Source organism: Misgurnus anguillicaudatus, chromosome 18, assembly GCF_027580225.2.
Source record: "Misgurnus anguillicaudatus chromosome 18, ASM2758022v2, whole genome shotgun sequence".
NCBI lineage: Eukaryota > Metazoa > Chordata > Actinopteri > Cypriniformes > Cobitidae > Misgurnus > Misgurnus anguillicaudatus.
In genome coordinates, this window is record NC_073354.2 from 11,948,361 (window position 1) to 11,967,001 (window position 18,641).

General features: G+C 39.6%; 2 protein-coding genes across 2 annotated transcripts in view; one reads left to right on the forward strand and one right to left on the reverse strand.

The window, feature by feature from the left end:
* The window catches only part of LOC129429211 (uncharacterized), a 66,197-nt gene that overhangs the window by 38,019 nt on the left and 9,537 nt on the right, over nt 1–18,641 (forward strand). The gene's annotated exons all lie outside the window — the stretch shown is intronic.
* LOC129429292 (flavin-containing monooxygenase 5-like) lies at nt 874–17,589 on the reverse strand. The gene is made up of 12 exons (XM_073855455.1): nt 17,559–17,589; nt 15,689–15,763; nt 14,285–14,439; nt 13,999–14,187; nt 13,720–13,889; nt 13,341–13,461; nt 11,279–11,555; nt 10,566–11,029; nt 7,772–7,882; nt 7,620–7,634; nt 5,914–6,138; nt 874–1,355 (listed from the first exon to the last, which is right to left on the reverse strand). Exons 1-12 carry the CDS (start codon nt 17,572–17,574, stop codon nt 942–944), a joined length of 2,232 nt encoding a protein of 743 aa, XP_073711556.1. The 5' UTR covers nt 17,575–17,589; the 3' UTR covers nt 874–941.

Here is an 18,641-nt window from a genome sequence, read left to right on the forward strand (position 1 = left end):
GAAAAGCACCAGCTCTGAAAACTTATATACCTTTTAAAACTTGAAGTTTCCTTGGAGCCTGCTGGCATCAGCCTTGCTTCTTCTTCTTCTTCTTCAGTTTTACTGGCAGTTGGCAAACAACTTTTAGGGGCATTACAGCCACCTACTGATTAGGAGTGTGGGTCAGGATCATATGTCAGGACCTATCTATCAGCCTCCTTGTTGCTAGTGCCTGTTACGCATACTGTCCTCTCTTTGCGCCTGAATCTCAGCTTCCTACTCGAGCATTTTATATATATATATATATATATATATATATATATATATATATATATATATATATATATATATATATATATATATATATATATATATATATATGTGTATATATATATATATATATATATGTATATATATATATATATATATATATATATATATATATATATATATATATATATATATATATAAAATATAGTGCCCTTTTTGTTCTTGATTGCAATATATTTTGTATCATATATACATGTATGGTCTATGCATATATTGCAATATATCAAAGCATATAAAGACAAACTATTACATGTTAAAAATATAGTGCCCTTTTTGTTCTTGAATGCAATATATTTTGTCTCATATATACATGTATGGTCTATGCATATATTGCAATATATCAAAGCATATAAAGACAAACTATTACATGTAAAAAATATAGTGCCCTTTTTGTTCTTGATTGCAATATATTTTGTATCATATATACATGTATGTTTCATGCATATATTTCAATATATTGGAAAATATAAATATTAAATCCCATATATGGGAATATGTTGCCTAATATATTACATGATATTTTCCAATATACTGCAATATATTTTTGTTTCGTAAGGGTACTTCTACAGCGTTTATTAATCTTTGTTCATGTTTACTAATACAACTTTATTGTAAAGTGTTACCCTAAACTCTTACTTTTGTCCAAATAAGGCTGTCTCAATATAACTGATTCTCAGAAAATGTGGAATCTTCTTTTGTTTTACCATAATGATCACAATTACTGCAGCACCTCCTGCAACGCCCAACCAATATAACAAACTGCTGGATTTTGGGTCTGGAATGGGGCGTGTCTTCATGGGTTTGGCCACACGCTCCCATACTGTAAGGATAGCCTGACGAGCACCACTCCAATGTCCTGGTCCACGTAGACGAAACTGGCAGGGCGTAAGGGGACCAAAAAGAACCCTCAAACCCAAAGCAGGGTCACTGAGAAGTAACCAAACAATGTTGGGTCGGACACCCACTTCCTTTGCCATGGAATCTAGATAAGGAATATAATTCACTTGAAGGACAGCCTCCTTGGGACAAGCGTAACTATAGAGAGACAAGAGAAATTATCAAAGCACAGTGAAAGTTGAATAAATTAAATCAATTATTATTTAGAGCAAAATATTTAAGAAAGTATCAATAAAGTATTTTAAATGTTCTCTGCGTTCCTTTTCAATAATTGCATGCATTTTTCGGTTTGAAGGAAGATGGTTTAACCCTTGCGGCAAAAGAAAAATAACAAAAAAAATCATTATTTTAAGTGACACTTTGTAGTTTTTCAACCTTCATAATATATTTTTCAAGACCCTTGTGATGGTACATTAACTTAAAGTAGGTTGAATGACATGTCCACCATAGCCTGACGGGGTCTGTATCGCTTTTACTAGTACTTTTAAACTTGGGGTTTCGGGTTGTAACCCGAGCACAAAAAGAACTACAAAAATCTGCTTTACGGCATACGTCACCTCCTCCACTTCCTCAAATTCGGACATGAGAGCGCAGCTATTTATTTTTCTGATGTTTTTGTCATGGCCAAAGCAGTAACTAAGAAAAACTAAGCTTTTGTAGTAGGAGACCAGAAAGAGAAAACGGCAGAGTGACAAAATAAAATAAATGACGAGGATCAATATTGGGCCAGCGTTCACCCGCTGGCGTGAACTAAAGTTGGAGGGGTTCCTGAACGATGCTGACTTGGCCCTCATGCTTTTGTACTAGTAAGTAATGTTATATTGCTTGCATAAGTCCTGTCTGGCGCCCGAACACTATTTTTCTTTTTTTTTTTTACATGAATTTCCCTGGAGGCTACTTGGAGATTTTAGAGAGAGACTCTTATGTCACGTGACATTGTGGGGCCGTGGTGGCGTCATGGACCGGCCGACCCGGGTTCGGTTCCCCTTTAAGGCAATTTTTTTTATATAAACTTTAACCAAGCAACCACCGTTACAACTGGCTTGTAAACGTGAGCTACGTGATCTTTTGGCATTTGAAAAAAATAAATCCAATGAAATTATGTTCATATGACATGCTGGAAGGCACACTTTTGTGACCAAAAGAGTTGTCTTCTTTTCAAAAATACATGTCTAGCACCCCCTAGTGGCCAAAACGTTCAGCAGCGTGCCTTTAATCTTCAAAAAAATTCAGCTTCCATCTTCTATGCATCCATGTAATGAAACTGCTGAATGTGCCTCCATTCTACCGAATTGGTGCAAATTGACACTTCAAAACTTCTTGAAAAAATTGTGTTTTTTCCTGCAAGCTTTGTAGTCATAAACATAGTAGAACATCTAAGGAAGGCTAATCTACTGATTGGACACTTTAGTTTCCTAGCATGTTTTTATACAGTTTCGAAATGTTTTCTCTCTCACAAAATTTGTCACTACCGAAAACACAACAACATTTGATATAAAAATTAGGTTTTTAATAGCCTATTCTGATTTTCTTTACATTTACCTTCTAAATATATATTTTTACATTTTTTTAAAGACAGTGTCATGGTTATATTGATTAGAAATATTATTTTAACAAAACTATAAGAGTGGTTCATCAAATTAAATGCATTTTAAAAGCAACATTTCTCTGTAATTGCCATACATGCACTCATAGAGTTTTCAAATTCAAGGATTCATTAGTTTAAATTTTTATCTAACTAAATAAATTCATGTCATCTTTTCTGATAAAAAAAACCTATTTTATTTTTCCAGAACATTATTTGTTTCGGTCGTGACATCAAATGTTCGGTAGTGACGACCATATTGAATTGTCCATATTTTGTGTAAAAAAAAGTAATTAGTTAGTCAAAAATGGCATTATGAAGTCAAAACATACAGCACAAAGAATATCTAACGCAACACCACATAAAAGCACTTTGCACTGAAATTACGCTGAAAAGATGGCGGATAGTTCAGAGTCCTTGAAGGGATGCAAGATGCTGTGTTGATTTTCACATCTCTTGAAAAAGATGACATAATGTATGTCCATATAAAACTTCAGGCCCACAGTATAAACTACAGAATTTGGTGTGTGTGCACCCATGTCCATCTGTAATGTTGGTGTACACATGTGTGCCTGTTTTTCCATTACACATTCTAACTTCTCTAAACCTCCTTAACTGATTCTCTTGTTGCCGAGTTTGACTTTTTTGAGTTTGAAGTAAACTTAATGTTTTATTTGATTTGAGGTAGGTTGAATACATTTTCATATAAAAGAACTAGTGATAGACCGATATATCGGCCGATTTTTTTATGTGTATTGGCATTGGACGATTTGTGGCTGCTGTGTTCACCAAGTTTTTCCGGCATTATTTACAGACAGAAATATAGTTTTTTTTTAAGTTCAATAACTGTCACTTTTTAAAATTGAGACTTATGAAAATGACACGATGATGCCAAATGTTACAAGTAAACTGAGTGAGCAAAAGAAGTATCGGCTCAAGAAAATAGGCTCTCTCAGTCTGTCCGCTCTACTTTCATCTTTCCGTCTATGCATGTTGGTGATTCCTCTCTCTCTACAAATTAACCAAAGATATTTACATTTACATTATTAGTGTGAGCCTGCCCTGTCTACACTTAACAATGACATGTCAATTTACAATGATACTGATAAGTGATATCTGTTATGTCATTTATATAAAGCAATCAGTCAAAGTCCCGCTAAATTAGCGCAAATTTTCCTAGAGACCAGAGGTAGAATCATATAGCCTTCATTTATATCAATAATGAGTCAAGCAAGCTACTGTATGAATTAATTTAATTAATCTGGCCTAGTTCATTTTATCTTAGTTTGTAGTACTAGTCAAATCACGTACAACATTACAGAAATATGACTGACAAATTATATTTATACTGAAAAAGAATATATGTGCACTTGAAAGTTTCTATTTATTTATTTAAATAAAGAAATAAGTGTAATTTTGTCACTACCAAAACATCAACAAATGTTTCGGTTGTGACTGTTTCCATAGTGACGATTTAAGCTAACTTTGATTCTACTGCTAAAATGCTAATCAGTACGTAGTTAGCTAGCACAGTTCTCGACATTGAAACATGAGTAAAACCTAAATGACCAGTAGAAAAAATCAAAAAAACTTAATTAATTATTGAAAATGTGATCGGTAGTGACATTCATAAATGTCACACACTGATTTCCAAACTTTTGATCACATTAACTTCAAACCATGGGACTGATCTGATCACCATGTCACCACAAGGGAGAGAGCCACAGACAACGTTACTGCTTCAAAATGCAGGCGAGTGGCTTACAGCATTATTATATTATTGCCCACACTATGCAATGTTTCGCCAGTGACGAGAAAATGCGGGACAGTGTTTTTAACATGATTTTAAATGATTTTTACTGAAAATATCCAATAAATATATTTTTGGTTTTAATTAACAAAAGTGTTCAAAATGATACTTCTTAAAACAATGATAATTTTTTTAAAATTATTTCATTTTTTTCCTATGGTAAAATTCAGACCTTGGGGTTTGGGACAACCACCTCTCAATTGAAAGCACCATATAAATGATGATATTTTATATATAAAGCCTGCCACTACCTCAAATATTACTTTGGGTTTTGATTGCTATTTGCTTATATTTTTTTATTATCAAACATTTTCCTATATCAATGCTTTTTAAATTAGTTTTTTGGTTCCGGGACAGCAATTTGCACAAATTCGGTAGAATGGCCCATAACTCCAAATTTCCTTGCGGGTGGCCCAGCGTGCCTGCAATTCTACTGCTGGCATGACCGGCCCTTCGGACTGGAACACCCCCATGATGGCCAATGTCGGACGCTCTAGAGATGGAGGAAAGATTCTTTTGTAGAGTGTCAGTTCTCCATCAGGACCAGAGTTTAAAGGGAAATTCCGCCTTGAAATGATCCTAGGGTTAATAACAAACGTGTACCGAGTTCGACCGTTCACTGGAGTTTGTTTTCATGCTAGTCTAACGTGACCAGTGTTATTGCTAAACGCAAATTAGCATGTTATGGTAGCCTTCGGGGCATCAGTGCATTAAAAACGAAATCGCTATGTCTATACTACTAATAATGCTCAAAATAACCCCACACTTACACTGTAGCACAATGAGGGTCTCTATATGTAAACCGAAGCATTGAGAACTTTGCAAGTGTACAGGCAGTTTATTAAAAAGAAACATTTACCGTTCACGTCTGGATCACATATCCATGCGGGCGCCATCTTGGGAAAACTGAACTCTTGCGTGAAAGCACAACACCTGTTCAGGGCAACAACGTTTCACGCGAGAGTTTAGTTTTCCCAAGATGGCGCCCGCATGGATATGTGTTGATCCAGACGTGAACGGTAAATGTTTCTTTTTAATAAACTGCCTGTACACTTGCAAAGTTCTCAATGCTTCGGTTTACATATAGAGACCCTCATTGTGCTACAGTGTAGGTGTGGGGTTGTTTTGAGCATTGTTGGTGGTATGGACATAGCGATTTCGTTTTTGGTGCACTGATGCCCCGAAGGCTGCCATGGCATGCTGATTTGCGTTTGGCAATAACACTGGTCACGTTGGACTGCATGAAAACAAACTCCAGTGAACGGTCGAACTCGGTACACGTTTGTTATTAACCCTAGGATCATTTCAAGGCGGAATTTCCCTTTAAGGAGGTGGGGAGGAAGGGGAATGCGTAATTATATCCTGTACACAAGATCACAGCATCGATCTTCTCTTCAGCCGTCCCATCATCAAATACGACTGTTGAGTCTTGAATTTTTTGCAGATTTGGTGTCATCACCAGGGCTCCCATTAAAATGCGACCTGGGAGGTCATTGTTGATAATGGGACGCTGGTCAAGAACTCTGCAGTTGTGAAATAAAGGTAAGGTTCATGGGCAGAAATGGGTTTAAATATATAGAATAAGCAAAAAAGATTAAGTTGTAAGACTAAGTCACTGGGAATAACACAATTTGAATAACTTGTGTTTGTAAACAGCAATTAATTAACAAATAATAACAAATTTGAGGTCTGAATCTGAGTAATCTGTGTTTAGGTTATTACTGAATTAAGTGTAAACTGTTTTGATGTCATGACTTATCAGATCTATTATGCTGTCCTAAGAGATGATGATGTTTTGCTCTTTAACTGAGCAGTTGTCATTCACCTGTGTTTCGGCTGTAGTCCATAAAACTTGTGGTCATGTTTCTGATTGAGCATTCTCTCTCCAATCCAGGGGCCCGTTCTTCGTACGTCGCTAACTCAGTTAGCTGGATTTGATTGTTGATGATTTGGCATGATCTTGGATCGTTTGGTTCTTCGAAGCTCATCCTAGGGTTTCTGTCATAGCAACAGGTCCGTAAGCTCAAACCTGCTCGGGAGCAGGCTTATTTCATGTAAACAAGATTAGTTTGTACCTTTTCAAGCGGATGTGATACGGAAAGTCTGACGCAGTCGAGTATTCTCCATTATCTCCATCATCTTATATTAAAAGTTGCATGATTAATATAAAGAGCTTTTCAAATTCAACACGTAATAAAAAAGGGATAGATTCGTTGAATCTTTTAGCGATGTTATTTAAAAAATATATAATATAACAAATATAATTTTTCTGTACTTGTGCAACTTGTTTTTGTGTAACAGGTGTTTTGATTATTATTCTTAAACGAATGACAAGACAAACATGCTGATCACATTCATTTTAAATTTGTTTGAATTTTCCTTAATAAAAACAGCAATCAATCATACCCAGCACTCATAGATGTTATGTACAATATTACTCAGTGTGAAATCATTTTCATTTGAATAAACTAATCTCCTATTTTAGTTTTGTCTTTAGATTGTCAAGTAGCTAACAATGTCATGCATGAAAGGGTTTTCGTTTAGTAATTTCTATCTGTTCTATCTTTAAAACGTTGTCTACAAATATGTTACCCTGCTGTCCCTTTCCTGTGACAAAAATGACCAAAATAACCAAATAAGTTTTTTGCACATATTTTCACATATCTTTGTCTTCTTTACTACACTTTCTGTGCAGACTCAGCAGATTCAGGACTTTCACTTAACGTGGAATACTGCTAATGTAGTCAGAAATCAGTTAAGAATAATGCAATTGAAGTACAGGGAGTGCAGAATTATTAGGCAAGTAGTATTTTTGAGGATTCCTTTTGTTATTGTACAACTACAGAGCTCTTGGTCAATTCAAAATGCCAACAAACCCTCAAACCCGAACACCCAAGCAGCAAAAGTGAAACCCTGGCCCTCTTAAGAGAAAATTTCTATGTACATCACTACTAGGCAACTACTAGTGTGCAGAACCACCAGGCAACCAAACGAAAAACAAAAATTTTTCCATCTCACCTGCCTTTCTTCCACCTGTTAAAGTGAGAACAACAAACAAACTCTACATTTACAAAAAAATTAAAACAATAAAAAATAAAAATATATATATAAACTCAGTGACCAATATAGCCACCCTTCTTTTCGATAACAGTCACAAGGCTTCCACTCACGGATTCAGTCAGTTTCCCGATCTGGTCCGAACCAACATCCCGCGCAACCACAACCACAGCCCCCCAGACACTGCCCAGAGAGGTGCACTGTTTACCTTCACTGCAAATGTCCTGCTCAAGAAGGGATCAAAAGGTCTCAATAGGGTTTAAGTCAGGTGAAGAAGGGGCCATGTCATCAGTCCCCCACCTCCAAGGCCCCCACCGGCCAGTCATGCAGTGGAGCGCCCCGATGCATGTGATGAAGCGTTGTCCTGCACAAAAAAGTCCTCTTGAAAGATGCAGATCCCCCTCCTGCACCACTGCTTGAAGAAAGTGTCTTCTAAACATTGGCAGTAGGTCTGAGAGTTGTATTTTATTTCCATTTTCAACCCAAAAATGTCCAACAAGCTCATCTTTAATAATACTTGTCTGTGCCTGCCTGCCTGTAATGTAGAAGACACTTTCTTCAAGCAGTGGCACAGGAAAAAAATCTGCATCCCCCAAGAAGACCGATTATTCCGCAAGACAACGCTCCATCACAAACATCAAAGCACTCCACCGCACGACCGGCCAGTAAAGGCCTTAGAGATGAAAAACTAATGACATGGCCCCCTTCTTCACCTGACTTAAACCCTATTGAGAACTTTTGTGTAATGATACGTAAGGAGCGGAAGCAATTGCAGGTGAATATATTAACAATGTTTATTAATAATAAACACAGAGAGAGTATCAAGAGTCAATGCGGAAGTAAACACAGTCCGGTGTTGTTGGCAATGGTGGCGAAGACTACGGTGGAAGTTGGTGATGAAGGTATTGAGTGCGACGTTGGTGGATTGGTGAGCAGTGGTGAAATCCAGGCTGAACACGGGAACATCCACACGAAGACGACGACAATACACATCCAACTGAAACAGTAATCCAAACGACACGAGACAACCAAACAGGGAGCCGAAACACAATGAAAGGATCTGGCAGGGAACAGAAAGTCATGTGAGTATATATGGAGGAGATGTAATGATGAACAGCTGGAGCGAGACAATCAACACACAGGTGAACTGAATCGCTCTAATGAGCACATGGCAGAGGTGAGTAAACAAACACACACACACACACACGACACGGAGGAAACAGTGGATTTCCTACCATGACAGTACCCCCTCCCCAAGGAACGCCTCTTGACGTTCCCAGCCTGCTTTACCTGAAGATTGTAATCATCAATAAGGCGGTGATCCAGTATGTCTCGAGCAGGAACCCACCTTCTCTCCTCCGGACCGTAACCTTCCCAATCCACCAAGTACAGAAATCCCTGTCCCCTCCGTCTAGAGTCCAGAATACGGTTAACGAATACGTGGTCTCCCTATTAACGATACGAGGCGGGGGGGGGAACCGGGGCAGGCGTATTAAGACGGGATGAAATCACCGGTTTAATTTTGGAAACATGAAAGACGGGGTGAACCCTCCTGTACCCCGGTGGAAGGCTAAGACACACTGTTACCGGATTAATGATTTTGGTAACAGAAAACAGGCCAATAAATTTGGGAGCAAGCTTGTTCGAAACGGAACGCATCGGAATATTCTGGGTTGAAAGCCACACTCTTTGACCGATGACGTAACGGGGAGGCTTCGACCGGTGGCGATCGGCCTTGGCCTTGGTGCGCGACCTTGCCTGGAGCAAAGCTCTACGAGCTCTGGTCCAGGTACGGTGACACCTCTGGACTAGTGCGTGTGCGGAGGGGACCGACACCTCGGATTCCGTACTGACAAAATTAGGTGGTTGGTACCCTAAACTACACTTAAATGGAGACATGCCAATAGATGACACTGGCAGAGAATTGTGTGCGTACTCTACAATTGAGAGTTGCTGACACCAGGACGAAGGATTCTTGGAAACCAAACATCGTAACACCCTTTCGACATCCTGATTGGCTCGCTCGGTTTGTCCATTGCTCTGGGGATGGAACCCGGACGAAAAACTAACAGTCGCTCCTAGCAATTTACAAAATTCTCGCCAAAATTTGGACACAAATTGGGGACCCCTGTCAGAAACCACGTCTGTCGGGAGGCCATGTATTCGGAAGATGTGATCAATGACAGCTACCGCTGTTTCCTTGGCTGATGGTAATTTGGGCAAGGGGATGAAATGAGACGCCTTCGAGAACCGGTCCACTACGGTTAAAATCACCGTATTACCCTTAGAGGGTGGGAGGGCGGTAATGAAATCTAGCGATATGTGGGACCAGGGTCTCGAAGGGACAGACAACGGTAAGAGTAACCCATCCGGAGGTCGATTGGAAGTCTTACCAGTGGCACAAACCGAACGAGCCAAGACGAAGTCGTGAACGTCACGAGCCATACCAGGCCACCAAAATCGTTGCTTGACTAGGAACCTAGTTCTACTAACTCCTGGGTGACAAGCAACACTGGAAGAATGGCCCCACTGGAGGAGGTCAGACCGTAACCTCTCCGGCACAAACAATCGATTCGGTGGGCACCGAGCCGGGGGCGTTACCCCTTCTAAGGCTGTCAAAACCTTCGATTCGACCTCCCATCTGAGCGTGGAGATAATGATGGTCTCCGGTAAAATGGGCTCGGGAGTAGCAGTGTGATCGGAACGCTCAAAAAGACGAGATAAAGCATCGGGTTTGATGTTCTTGGAACCCGGCCGGTAAGATAATGTAAAATCGAAACGTCCGAAATAAAGTGCCCACGGAGCCTGTCTGGAGTTAAGTCTTTTGGCGGTTCTAATGTACTCGAGATTTTTATGGTCCGTCCAGACAATGAAAGGTACACCCGACCCTTCAAGCCAGTGACGTCATTCCTCCAGTGCTAGCTTGACCGCCAACAACTCTCGATTGCCAATGTCATAATTATCTTCCGCAGGAGATAAACGGTGAGAAAAATACGCACAAGGATGAACCCTTTCGTCTGAAGATGCACGCTGGGAAAGCACTGCTCCTACCCCCACCTCTGACGCATCGACCTCCACTATGAATTGACGTGAGCGATCAGGGGTGACAAGAATGGGAGCTGAAACAAAGCAGCTTTTCAGTGTGGCAAACGCAGACTCGGTTGCGTCTGACCACCCGAACGTCAAACTAGGGGAAGTTAAGGCAGTCAGAGGTGCGGCTAGTTGGCTGAAATTGCGAATGAAACGCCGGTAAAAATTGGCGAACCCCAGAAATATCTGCAGGGCCTTGTGAGACTCTTGGGATGGCCAATCTACCACAGCCTTAACCTTCTCAGGATCCATGCGAACACCCTCAGTCGAAATGATGTGTCCTAGGAAAGAAACAGACTGTGCATGAAAAACGCATTTTTCCGCCTTGACAAAAAGCCCATTCTCTAGCAACCGCAGAAGCACTCGTCGTACGTGTTGCAAATGTTCCTGGAGAGACGAAGAAAAAAATCAATATGTCAGAAGTGAGAGTGTGAATGCGACCTTAGTCTCCTCGAGGAAGAATGACCGGGGCTGTTGGGCAAAGTGAAGAGAGCAATGTGAAAGAAATGTGCGGCAGTAATTGGGCTCACCGGAGTATTTTTCAGGGATCAGTAACCGGGGTTCTGGAAAAGAACTACCCCCTGGAGGTGAAGATGATGCGGGCGGCGTGGGTGGCGCAGTGGGTAGCGTGGTGTGTGGAGATCGCTGGGAGAGCTCGGACACTTTCGCCACCATTGCATGGACGGCCTTACGCATATTGTCGATGGCTTTGTCCTGATGATCCATCCTAGCCAACAATCGCTGAAGAAACTCCTCCAACGCGGAAATGGGTTGTTCCCCCGCTGCTTCCATGTTGGCCAGATTCTTCTGTAATGATACGTAAGGAGCGGAAGCAATTGCAGGTGAATATTAACAATGTTTATTAATAATAAACACAGAGAGAGTATCAAGAGTCAATGCGGAAGTAAACACAGTTCGTTGTTGTTGTTGGTAATGGTGGCGAAGACTATGGTGGAAGTTGGTGATGAAGGTATTGAGTAGTGATGTTACCAGTGACACCGAAGCTCCGAAGCGTGTGTCAAAAAAAGGAACCGATTTTCATTGAAGCTTTGTATCGAAGCTTGATTCGTTCTGGCAAAATCACGTGATCAATGACGTCAGAAGCTTCGTTTCACACACACCCACGTGACTGCTTCGTTATCTGATTCAAAGGTTTAGAATTGTGCGATGCGCGGCGCGCCATCATGGGTTGTCTTATAATCTTATAATAAATTACAATTGTATTTATCAGCAATTAAATTGTTGCATTGGTTGTGGGTTTAAGAAAGAGCAACTGCTCCAGAGACTATCTGAACAATCAATCAGTTTAGAGACATCACTCCTGCCAGCACATCACATGAAGATACATGACCACCACCTGTGTTTATTCTGCTTTTTATGTTGCTGTTTCAAACAGATAAAACAGCATTTAACTGTTTTTAAGAGAGATTTAAAGTACTTTAGGAGTATCACATTTTAAATACAATCATAAATTTCAATCTTTGACAAGCATAGTAAAGATATCAAGATTATATTTTTACAGAAAATTTTACATTATTTATGGTGATTTATGTACAAAAGTAGCTTTAACTGGGTTTTTAATTTCAGTGTCATAAAAAGTTCACAACCTTTCATCAATAGCTCTCAGACTGTAGGGGTTAAAAAATGTGTGTTTTGTAACAACTGGCCAATCACAGCGTGGCTGATCAGTGTTTCTACTATGACCCTGTCCCAAATGGCGCACTTCATGTGGACTTTCGGTCTCGTGGCCTTAAATTGCGCGTCCTCGCTTAGTCCACGAGTCCGTAGGGTGTCCCATCTGTCATTTTTACGCTTTGAAGTGTGCTCATCAGCGCCTCCTTTGCCCCCTTGATGCGGCCTTCAGCGAAGCCCGCACTGCAGCAGGCTTCGCGCACTTTACCAACCCAGAAGTCCTTGCGAAAGAGCAATCAGACCTATCAGACGACGGTAGGGAGGAGCTCACACTGACGGGCAACTTCTCTACCTATTTCCGGTGTGACACTCGAGTCTGTCCCAAAATACGACTCTGTTGCACCCACGTGGACTCGCATTAAGGGTCCCTAAAGTCTGGACTACGTGATGTCATCAAAGTGTGGACTCTGAGGAGGACCACAAGTCCGTAGTGTGCCATTTGGGACAGGACCTATCAATATGTATTGACTTTTCTTGCAGTGCACGAACGTGCAGTGATCTCAGATAATTCAATCCTGCCATACTAATCAGCAACAGCAGTGGTGTTCAAAGAACCAATAAGCGAGATCATAATTAGCCAGATCTAAACATCTCGGATGTCTCATTTGCTCTCGGGTGTATTAAGCGACGTACGAAGAACGGGCCCCAGTTCAACAAACTTTGAGGCAGAAGGCGAAACATCAGATCCTCGTTTCGCTTAAGCAGCACCAAATCCACAGGGTGCCCTTTGTTTGACATGCGACCTATAACCCACGCCCCTGTACGGGTACTCAGAAACACCTAAAGGAAGGAATAAAAAATAAAGAGGACAAAGACCACAGTAGGGTACGAAAGGAGATTGAAAAGTGAAAAGGACACTGTATTCAGGCATGTTTGATATTGAATTTAAAGCCTGCTTGCCTTCTCACACACTCTCCTGAGCTCAACAGCAATGTCTACACCTGAATTTCCAATCCCAAAAATCACAACACTCTTTCCAAGGTAAAGATCAGGATCCCTATAATCACAGCTGTGGAGAATCCTGTAGGAAACAAAACAATTTATTAAATATATAAACTGTATTTTTTCTGATACTTGACATGTCTTAGCATTCACAACATGACCATATATTAACACATGCATACTTATGAAATTAAAACTTCTATTTCAGTCCTACAGACATTTATTACAGTTAAGTTATGGATAATGTAAATCTTATGAAACAGTTACACAAAAATAACATCAAACATCTACAGTGCGGTGTTGCAGTGTTATGTGACATATATTAAATATATCAGACGCACCTTTAAAGTCAGAGAGGGGTTTGTTAGGTTGTGTGTATTGTCCTGTACACACTAGAACACCATCAAACACGTGTTTCTCCTCTCGTCCATCTCTGTCCACGGTCACCACATCCCACTGACCAGAGGTAGAGAAATCCGGCCTCTGTCTCACACTGCTTACTGTAGTCTGAAACACATACGGATTGAATGTTAAACACCTTACTAGAAAAAGAGACTTCTGAACATGAATGTGCTTTTGAGATCAGCACTTTTTACAATGGCATGATGCTAAAAACTTTTAATTGAATATGTTTGAGCAAGCCGAAGTGTTTAGCGTACAGTCTTAAGTACTGCAGGAGCAGGGAGTTGTGCATGTAGTTTGGGAAATGATCCGGCATCGGGAAATCACTGAAGCACATCATCTCTTTAGAGGTGTTCACTACTAGAGAACGATAAATGCTGGTGCGTTCTGCCTCATGTGTCTCCTAAATGAACATATAAGACACAGACAATCGGTTAGAGACATTCTAGTAAATACATTTTTTTTTTCAAAATGAGACATTTTGAGAGAAAATGAGACACCTTAAATCTCCAGAGTCCACCGATATCATCACTGCTTTCGAAACACACCGGCTCCAGACCTTCATCCAAGCAACATTTGATGGAGACAAGCCCAGCATGGCCTGCTCCAATCACAGCAACACGCTTAGCCATGCTCCTCAGCAACACTGTCAGTACTGAATGATCACGATATACACAAGAACAAATTATTCAAATGGTTTGGTGAGTCCAAACTGGCCAAGGTCTTAGGGTTAGGGTTAGTAAATCATTCACAACACAAAGACGGCTCCAAACTGGCAAATATTATGCGATATTTTTACCTTAGCTGATGATGGTTTTAGGTCTTTGATATTCAGAAATGCTAATGATTTCAAAGATGCTTTCTTCACCAATGGCCTCAGTCTGTTATGTAACCAGCAGAGTGTCTCAAATTTCACAAAAGAAGGTTTGTCTCAGCTGACACTGGTTCAGGGTGGATTTATCCGAAGAAAACTGAAAAAGTTGGTTAAGTGTTAAAGATCTCAAGCATGTTTAATCATTAGCCATTGTTACGGACCACCAATTGCACTCTCAATGTATTTTCATAAACAGTGTTATGAAATCATTTAACTAGATCAGGAGTTTTCAAAGTCTAATACAGCAGGCCTCTCTTTCTACACAATCTACACAATGCCACCTCCCCCAATATAAAGTGCAGAAGTGAAAACATTTTAAATGCAGGTTAAAGGGGTGATGAATTGGCTGTTTTTATTGTTTTATACTGTGATCTGAGTCCGACGACTATTCTCCAACAATAATCTTGATCACTATTACGGATGCACAGGAATGCAGATGCAGAAAGCAGATGGTACAGGATCTTACATCTTACAGGAATGCAAACATTGTAATACTGTAGGCTACTATTTACTGAGAGATGCCCATTTATTCACACTGTTAATGTTTAGATTGACAATCACATTTATTTACAAGTTTAAAAAATATTCTGCTCACATGCAGAGTGTCTGTTTAACAAACAACAGAAGTCAAGACCTTATTTTATTACCATATAACGTTAATCATAGTTATAGACGCAAATATAAACATTGATGTCAATATTATTTTTTACTAATGATTTAGCGTTTTAAAACATTAGTTGGTCAAGTTTTATAGGCGTAAATATCATATGGGGGGGGGGGGGGGCACAAACATTTCTCAAGAGTAATTTTTGAGGGGGCACAAAAAACACAGCCAGAATTGTAGCTACTTGTAAGTATAAATTTAAACAAAGGAAAGCCTAATATTCTTCTAAAAAACACTTATTGAAATGTTTTTGAAGCTGTTTACAATCAAGGCACTGATTATAATCTCTAACACAATCATCTGTAAAGAAAATAATCAATTTATCTGACATTTAAAATAAGTAAAATTGCTTGACAGCATACTTACAGCCTGGAGTTTCACTGTAAAGAACTTGTGTGTAGGAAAATTCCAATCCAAAGTTATCCTCATATGCCCTATTCCCTTAAAATCAAAACACTTGATAAATAATCTGCGCAATTGTGCGGTGACTGACTAAAATACACTTGGTGAATAAAGTAATAAAGAACAATGTTTTCTGTATCCGGACCGGAGCGACTGTTTATGTGGCGTTTCTTCGGAATGGGAAGTTTGCAATGCACCCTGGAAAAATAATAACAAAGGAAACACAGGCAGTGGGCCAAAACACTGTGAGGAAAGGGAGGGGGAACTCAATGTTTTTAAACTCAAAACGCATTTTTACCCTGGTCCCTGTTTGCATTTGAGCTGTTTCGCTGCTTACACATTTATTTACAGTGCATATGTTTATAGTTAGGCTATACTTACTTCATATGCACGTCTCTCTGAAGTATGGGATTTTCGTTTTTGAAAATTATCTATGTTTTTTATAGCCTTAAACAGTAAAAACATGTTTTGGCACGGAATACCATTGCATTTCCACTTTTACTAAATACACGGTAAAGCAATGGGTAGCAAAAGCTGTTAATTTGTGGTAAACCATAGCCTAAACATTGATCTTTTATATTGAAAACTACTATCAACAATATTACATTTTCACATAATAACCTTCATTATTCTCAGTATTTTGTTAAAAAAAAATACATATTGTAAATTAATATTTAGTTAGATAATTTTGATTGAATGGTGTGTTATGCATAACATTTTATTAGCGCTGGTTACAAAGTATAAAGTCCCCCTTGGTCTGTGTACGCCACTCTTTAGACGTGGTCCCAACTTCCCCCTCTCTGCGTCCCGCATCTGCTGTTAAAAATAAAATAATATAATAATATAAAAAGATTTTTATTTACTTTCGTTTTCGTACTTTCGTTTCATATTCGTTTAATTATTGATGTAAACGTTTGAGGAGCATGTCGCGTCTAAAAATAAAGGCGTTTTTTCCAAAGCTTGAGAGGTTGCGCTCAAGCGGCATCTCCTGTTGCTACGCAACTGCTGCGCACTCCGTGAAGGCGAGGATAACGTAATCCGTGATCGGATTTTAATTGCTCATCTGCTCCTCACCTTTCCTAGTACTTTAGGTTGCCAACTGTCGCGCATTAGCCGGGACGTCCCGTATTTTGAGCCTAATTTACTTGTCCCCGTACGGGTGTCCTAACCCGGTTTTTGGACTGCAACGCTGATTTATTTAGTGACTGATATGTGGCGCCACAAGAACCGAGCGGCAGATAACATCAAAATCGCGCGAGAGCGATTCGAGAAGTCATACAACGGAGCCTGCTATCGAAATGCTCTCGCGGTACTTTGACGTCATCCAACTGTCAGTTGTTAAAGCGCCATTACCAGCAACAGCAGTAGTGCTGATCACGAGACTTGAGAATGATCTCCGACACCTTTCATCCAATCACAATCAGTATACGACCAAGAGAGTCAAATAATAAGATTTTATGTTTTCTTTTTATATTATTTAGCTGTTTGTGCATGTATAAAATCTGCGTTACAAGTTCGTTCTCGCTGAACCAGAGACTAAAACGACTACGACTCAAACTGAAATGCCCCAAGGCATTTCCAACTCAACTAGGAAATTCTCGCGCTTATGATTTACAGACAGTAAGTTAAATTAAAATATTTAATGTTGACTTTAATGTCAGTTTTAGTTTGTCACAAGATGTGTGTAAGATTAACATGAAGAGGACAACGGTTTTTTACACTTAAGTTAGTGCAGGAGCCACAAGTGTTTTGTTTGGACAGATCTTGGACACTCCATATTTTTTAAATATATGCTTTTTTACGGCTCCCATAGAGTTAAACAATTGATTTTTACCGTTTTGGGAATCCATTCAGCCGATATCCTGGTCTGGCGGTATCACTTTTAGACCGTTATCGTCACGCTTAAACAACAAATGATCAAAGAGTTTTGATATTTTCCCTATTTAAAATATGACTCTTCTGTATTTACATCGTGTAAGGTTACTAAGACCGACGGAAAATTTAAAAGCTATGATTTTGTTGGCCGATATGGCTAGGAACTATAGTCTCATTCCGGCGTAATAATCAAGAAACGTTGCTGCCACACATGCAGCAGGCGCAATGATATTATGCAGCGCCCGACGCACGTGCGTTATCACGGTTACTTGACTTGTCTGGTCGGAACCTTACTTCCGGTTTCTGTTTCTTTAGTGGCCTGACTAACTGTTAGTGGCTAAATGAACTCTGCAACAAATACTTCGTCAAAAATAACAAATGTTTTGGTTTCCTAAAGACGAGGGGAGATGGCAATCATAAACCACCACTATGTGAAGTGAGGTTTGGCAGCTGGTGTGTAGTTTAACATTGTATTTTACACAGCAGCATTAGCTCAGTGTCGTTTTTATATGTTTAAGCTATGAAATATAAACTAAGGTAATCTACTTATTGTTTGTTTTGCTTGTTAATAGAAATAAACTACTCTAAAAGGAATTTGTTGTTATAGACCATTTTACTGTTTGTAAACAATGATGACGTGGCAGCGAATGCGCGCGCATTTTGGCAACGGAAGTATGGCAAGAATCAGCAGTGAAGCAACACAGACAGAGAAAGTTATTTTAAAAAGTTGACTATCAATTTTTCAACACAGCTACCAGATCCTATACTATAGTAGAGTTGATAGAAGGCGTTAGCAGATGGCCAAATATAAAGTGGGCAGATACATTTTGATTCTGGGGAACAACACCACTTTCATTGCCGTGGGCTGTAAAAGGGTCTATTGAATTGATTCTTAGCGGAGTTTACCGGAAGTTACGTGTGTTGCACAAAAGCCGTTTTTTATGTTGTTACTGCTGACATCGTCTATAGAAATCGTCTATATGTTCGGGCGCTGTATAATATCATTGATGTGACTGACTAATGAAAACAGTCACATGCTTGT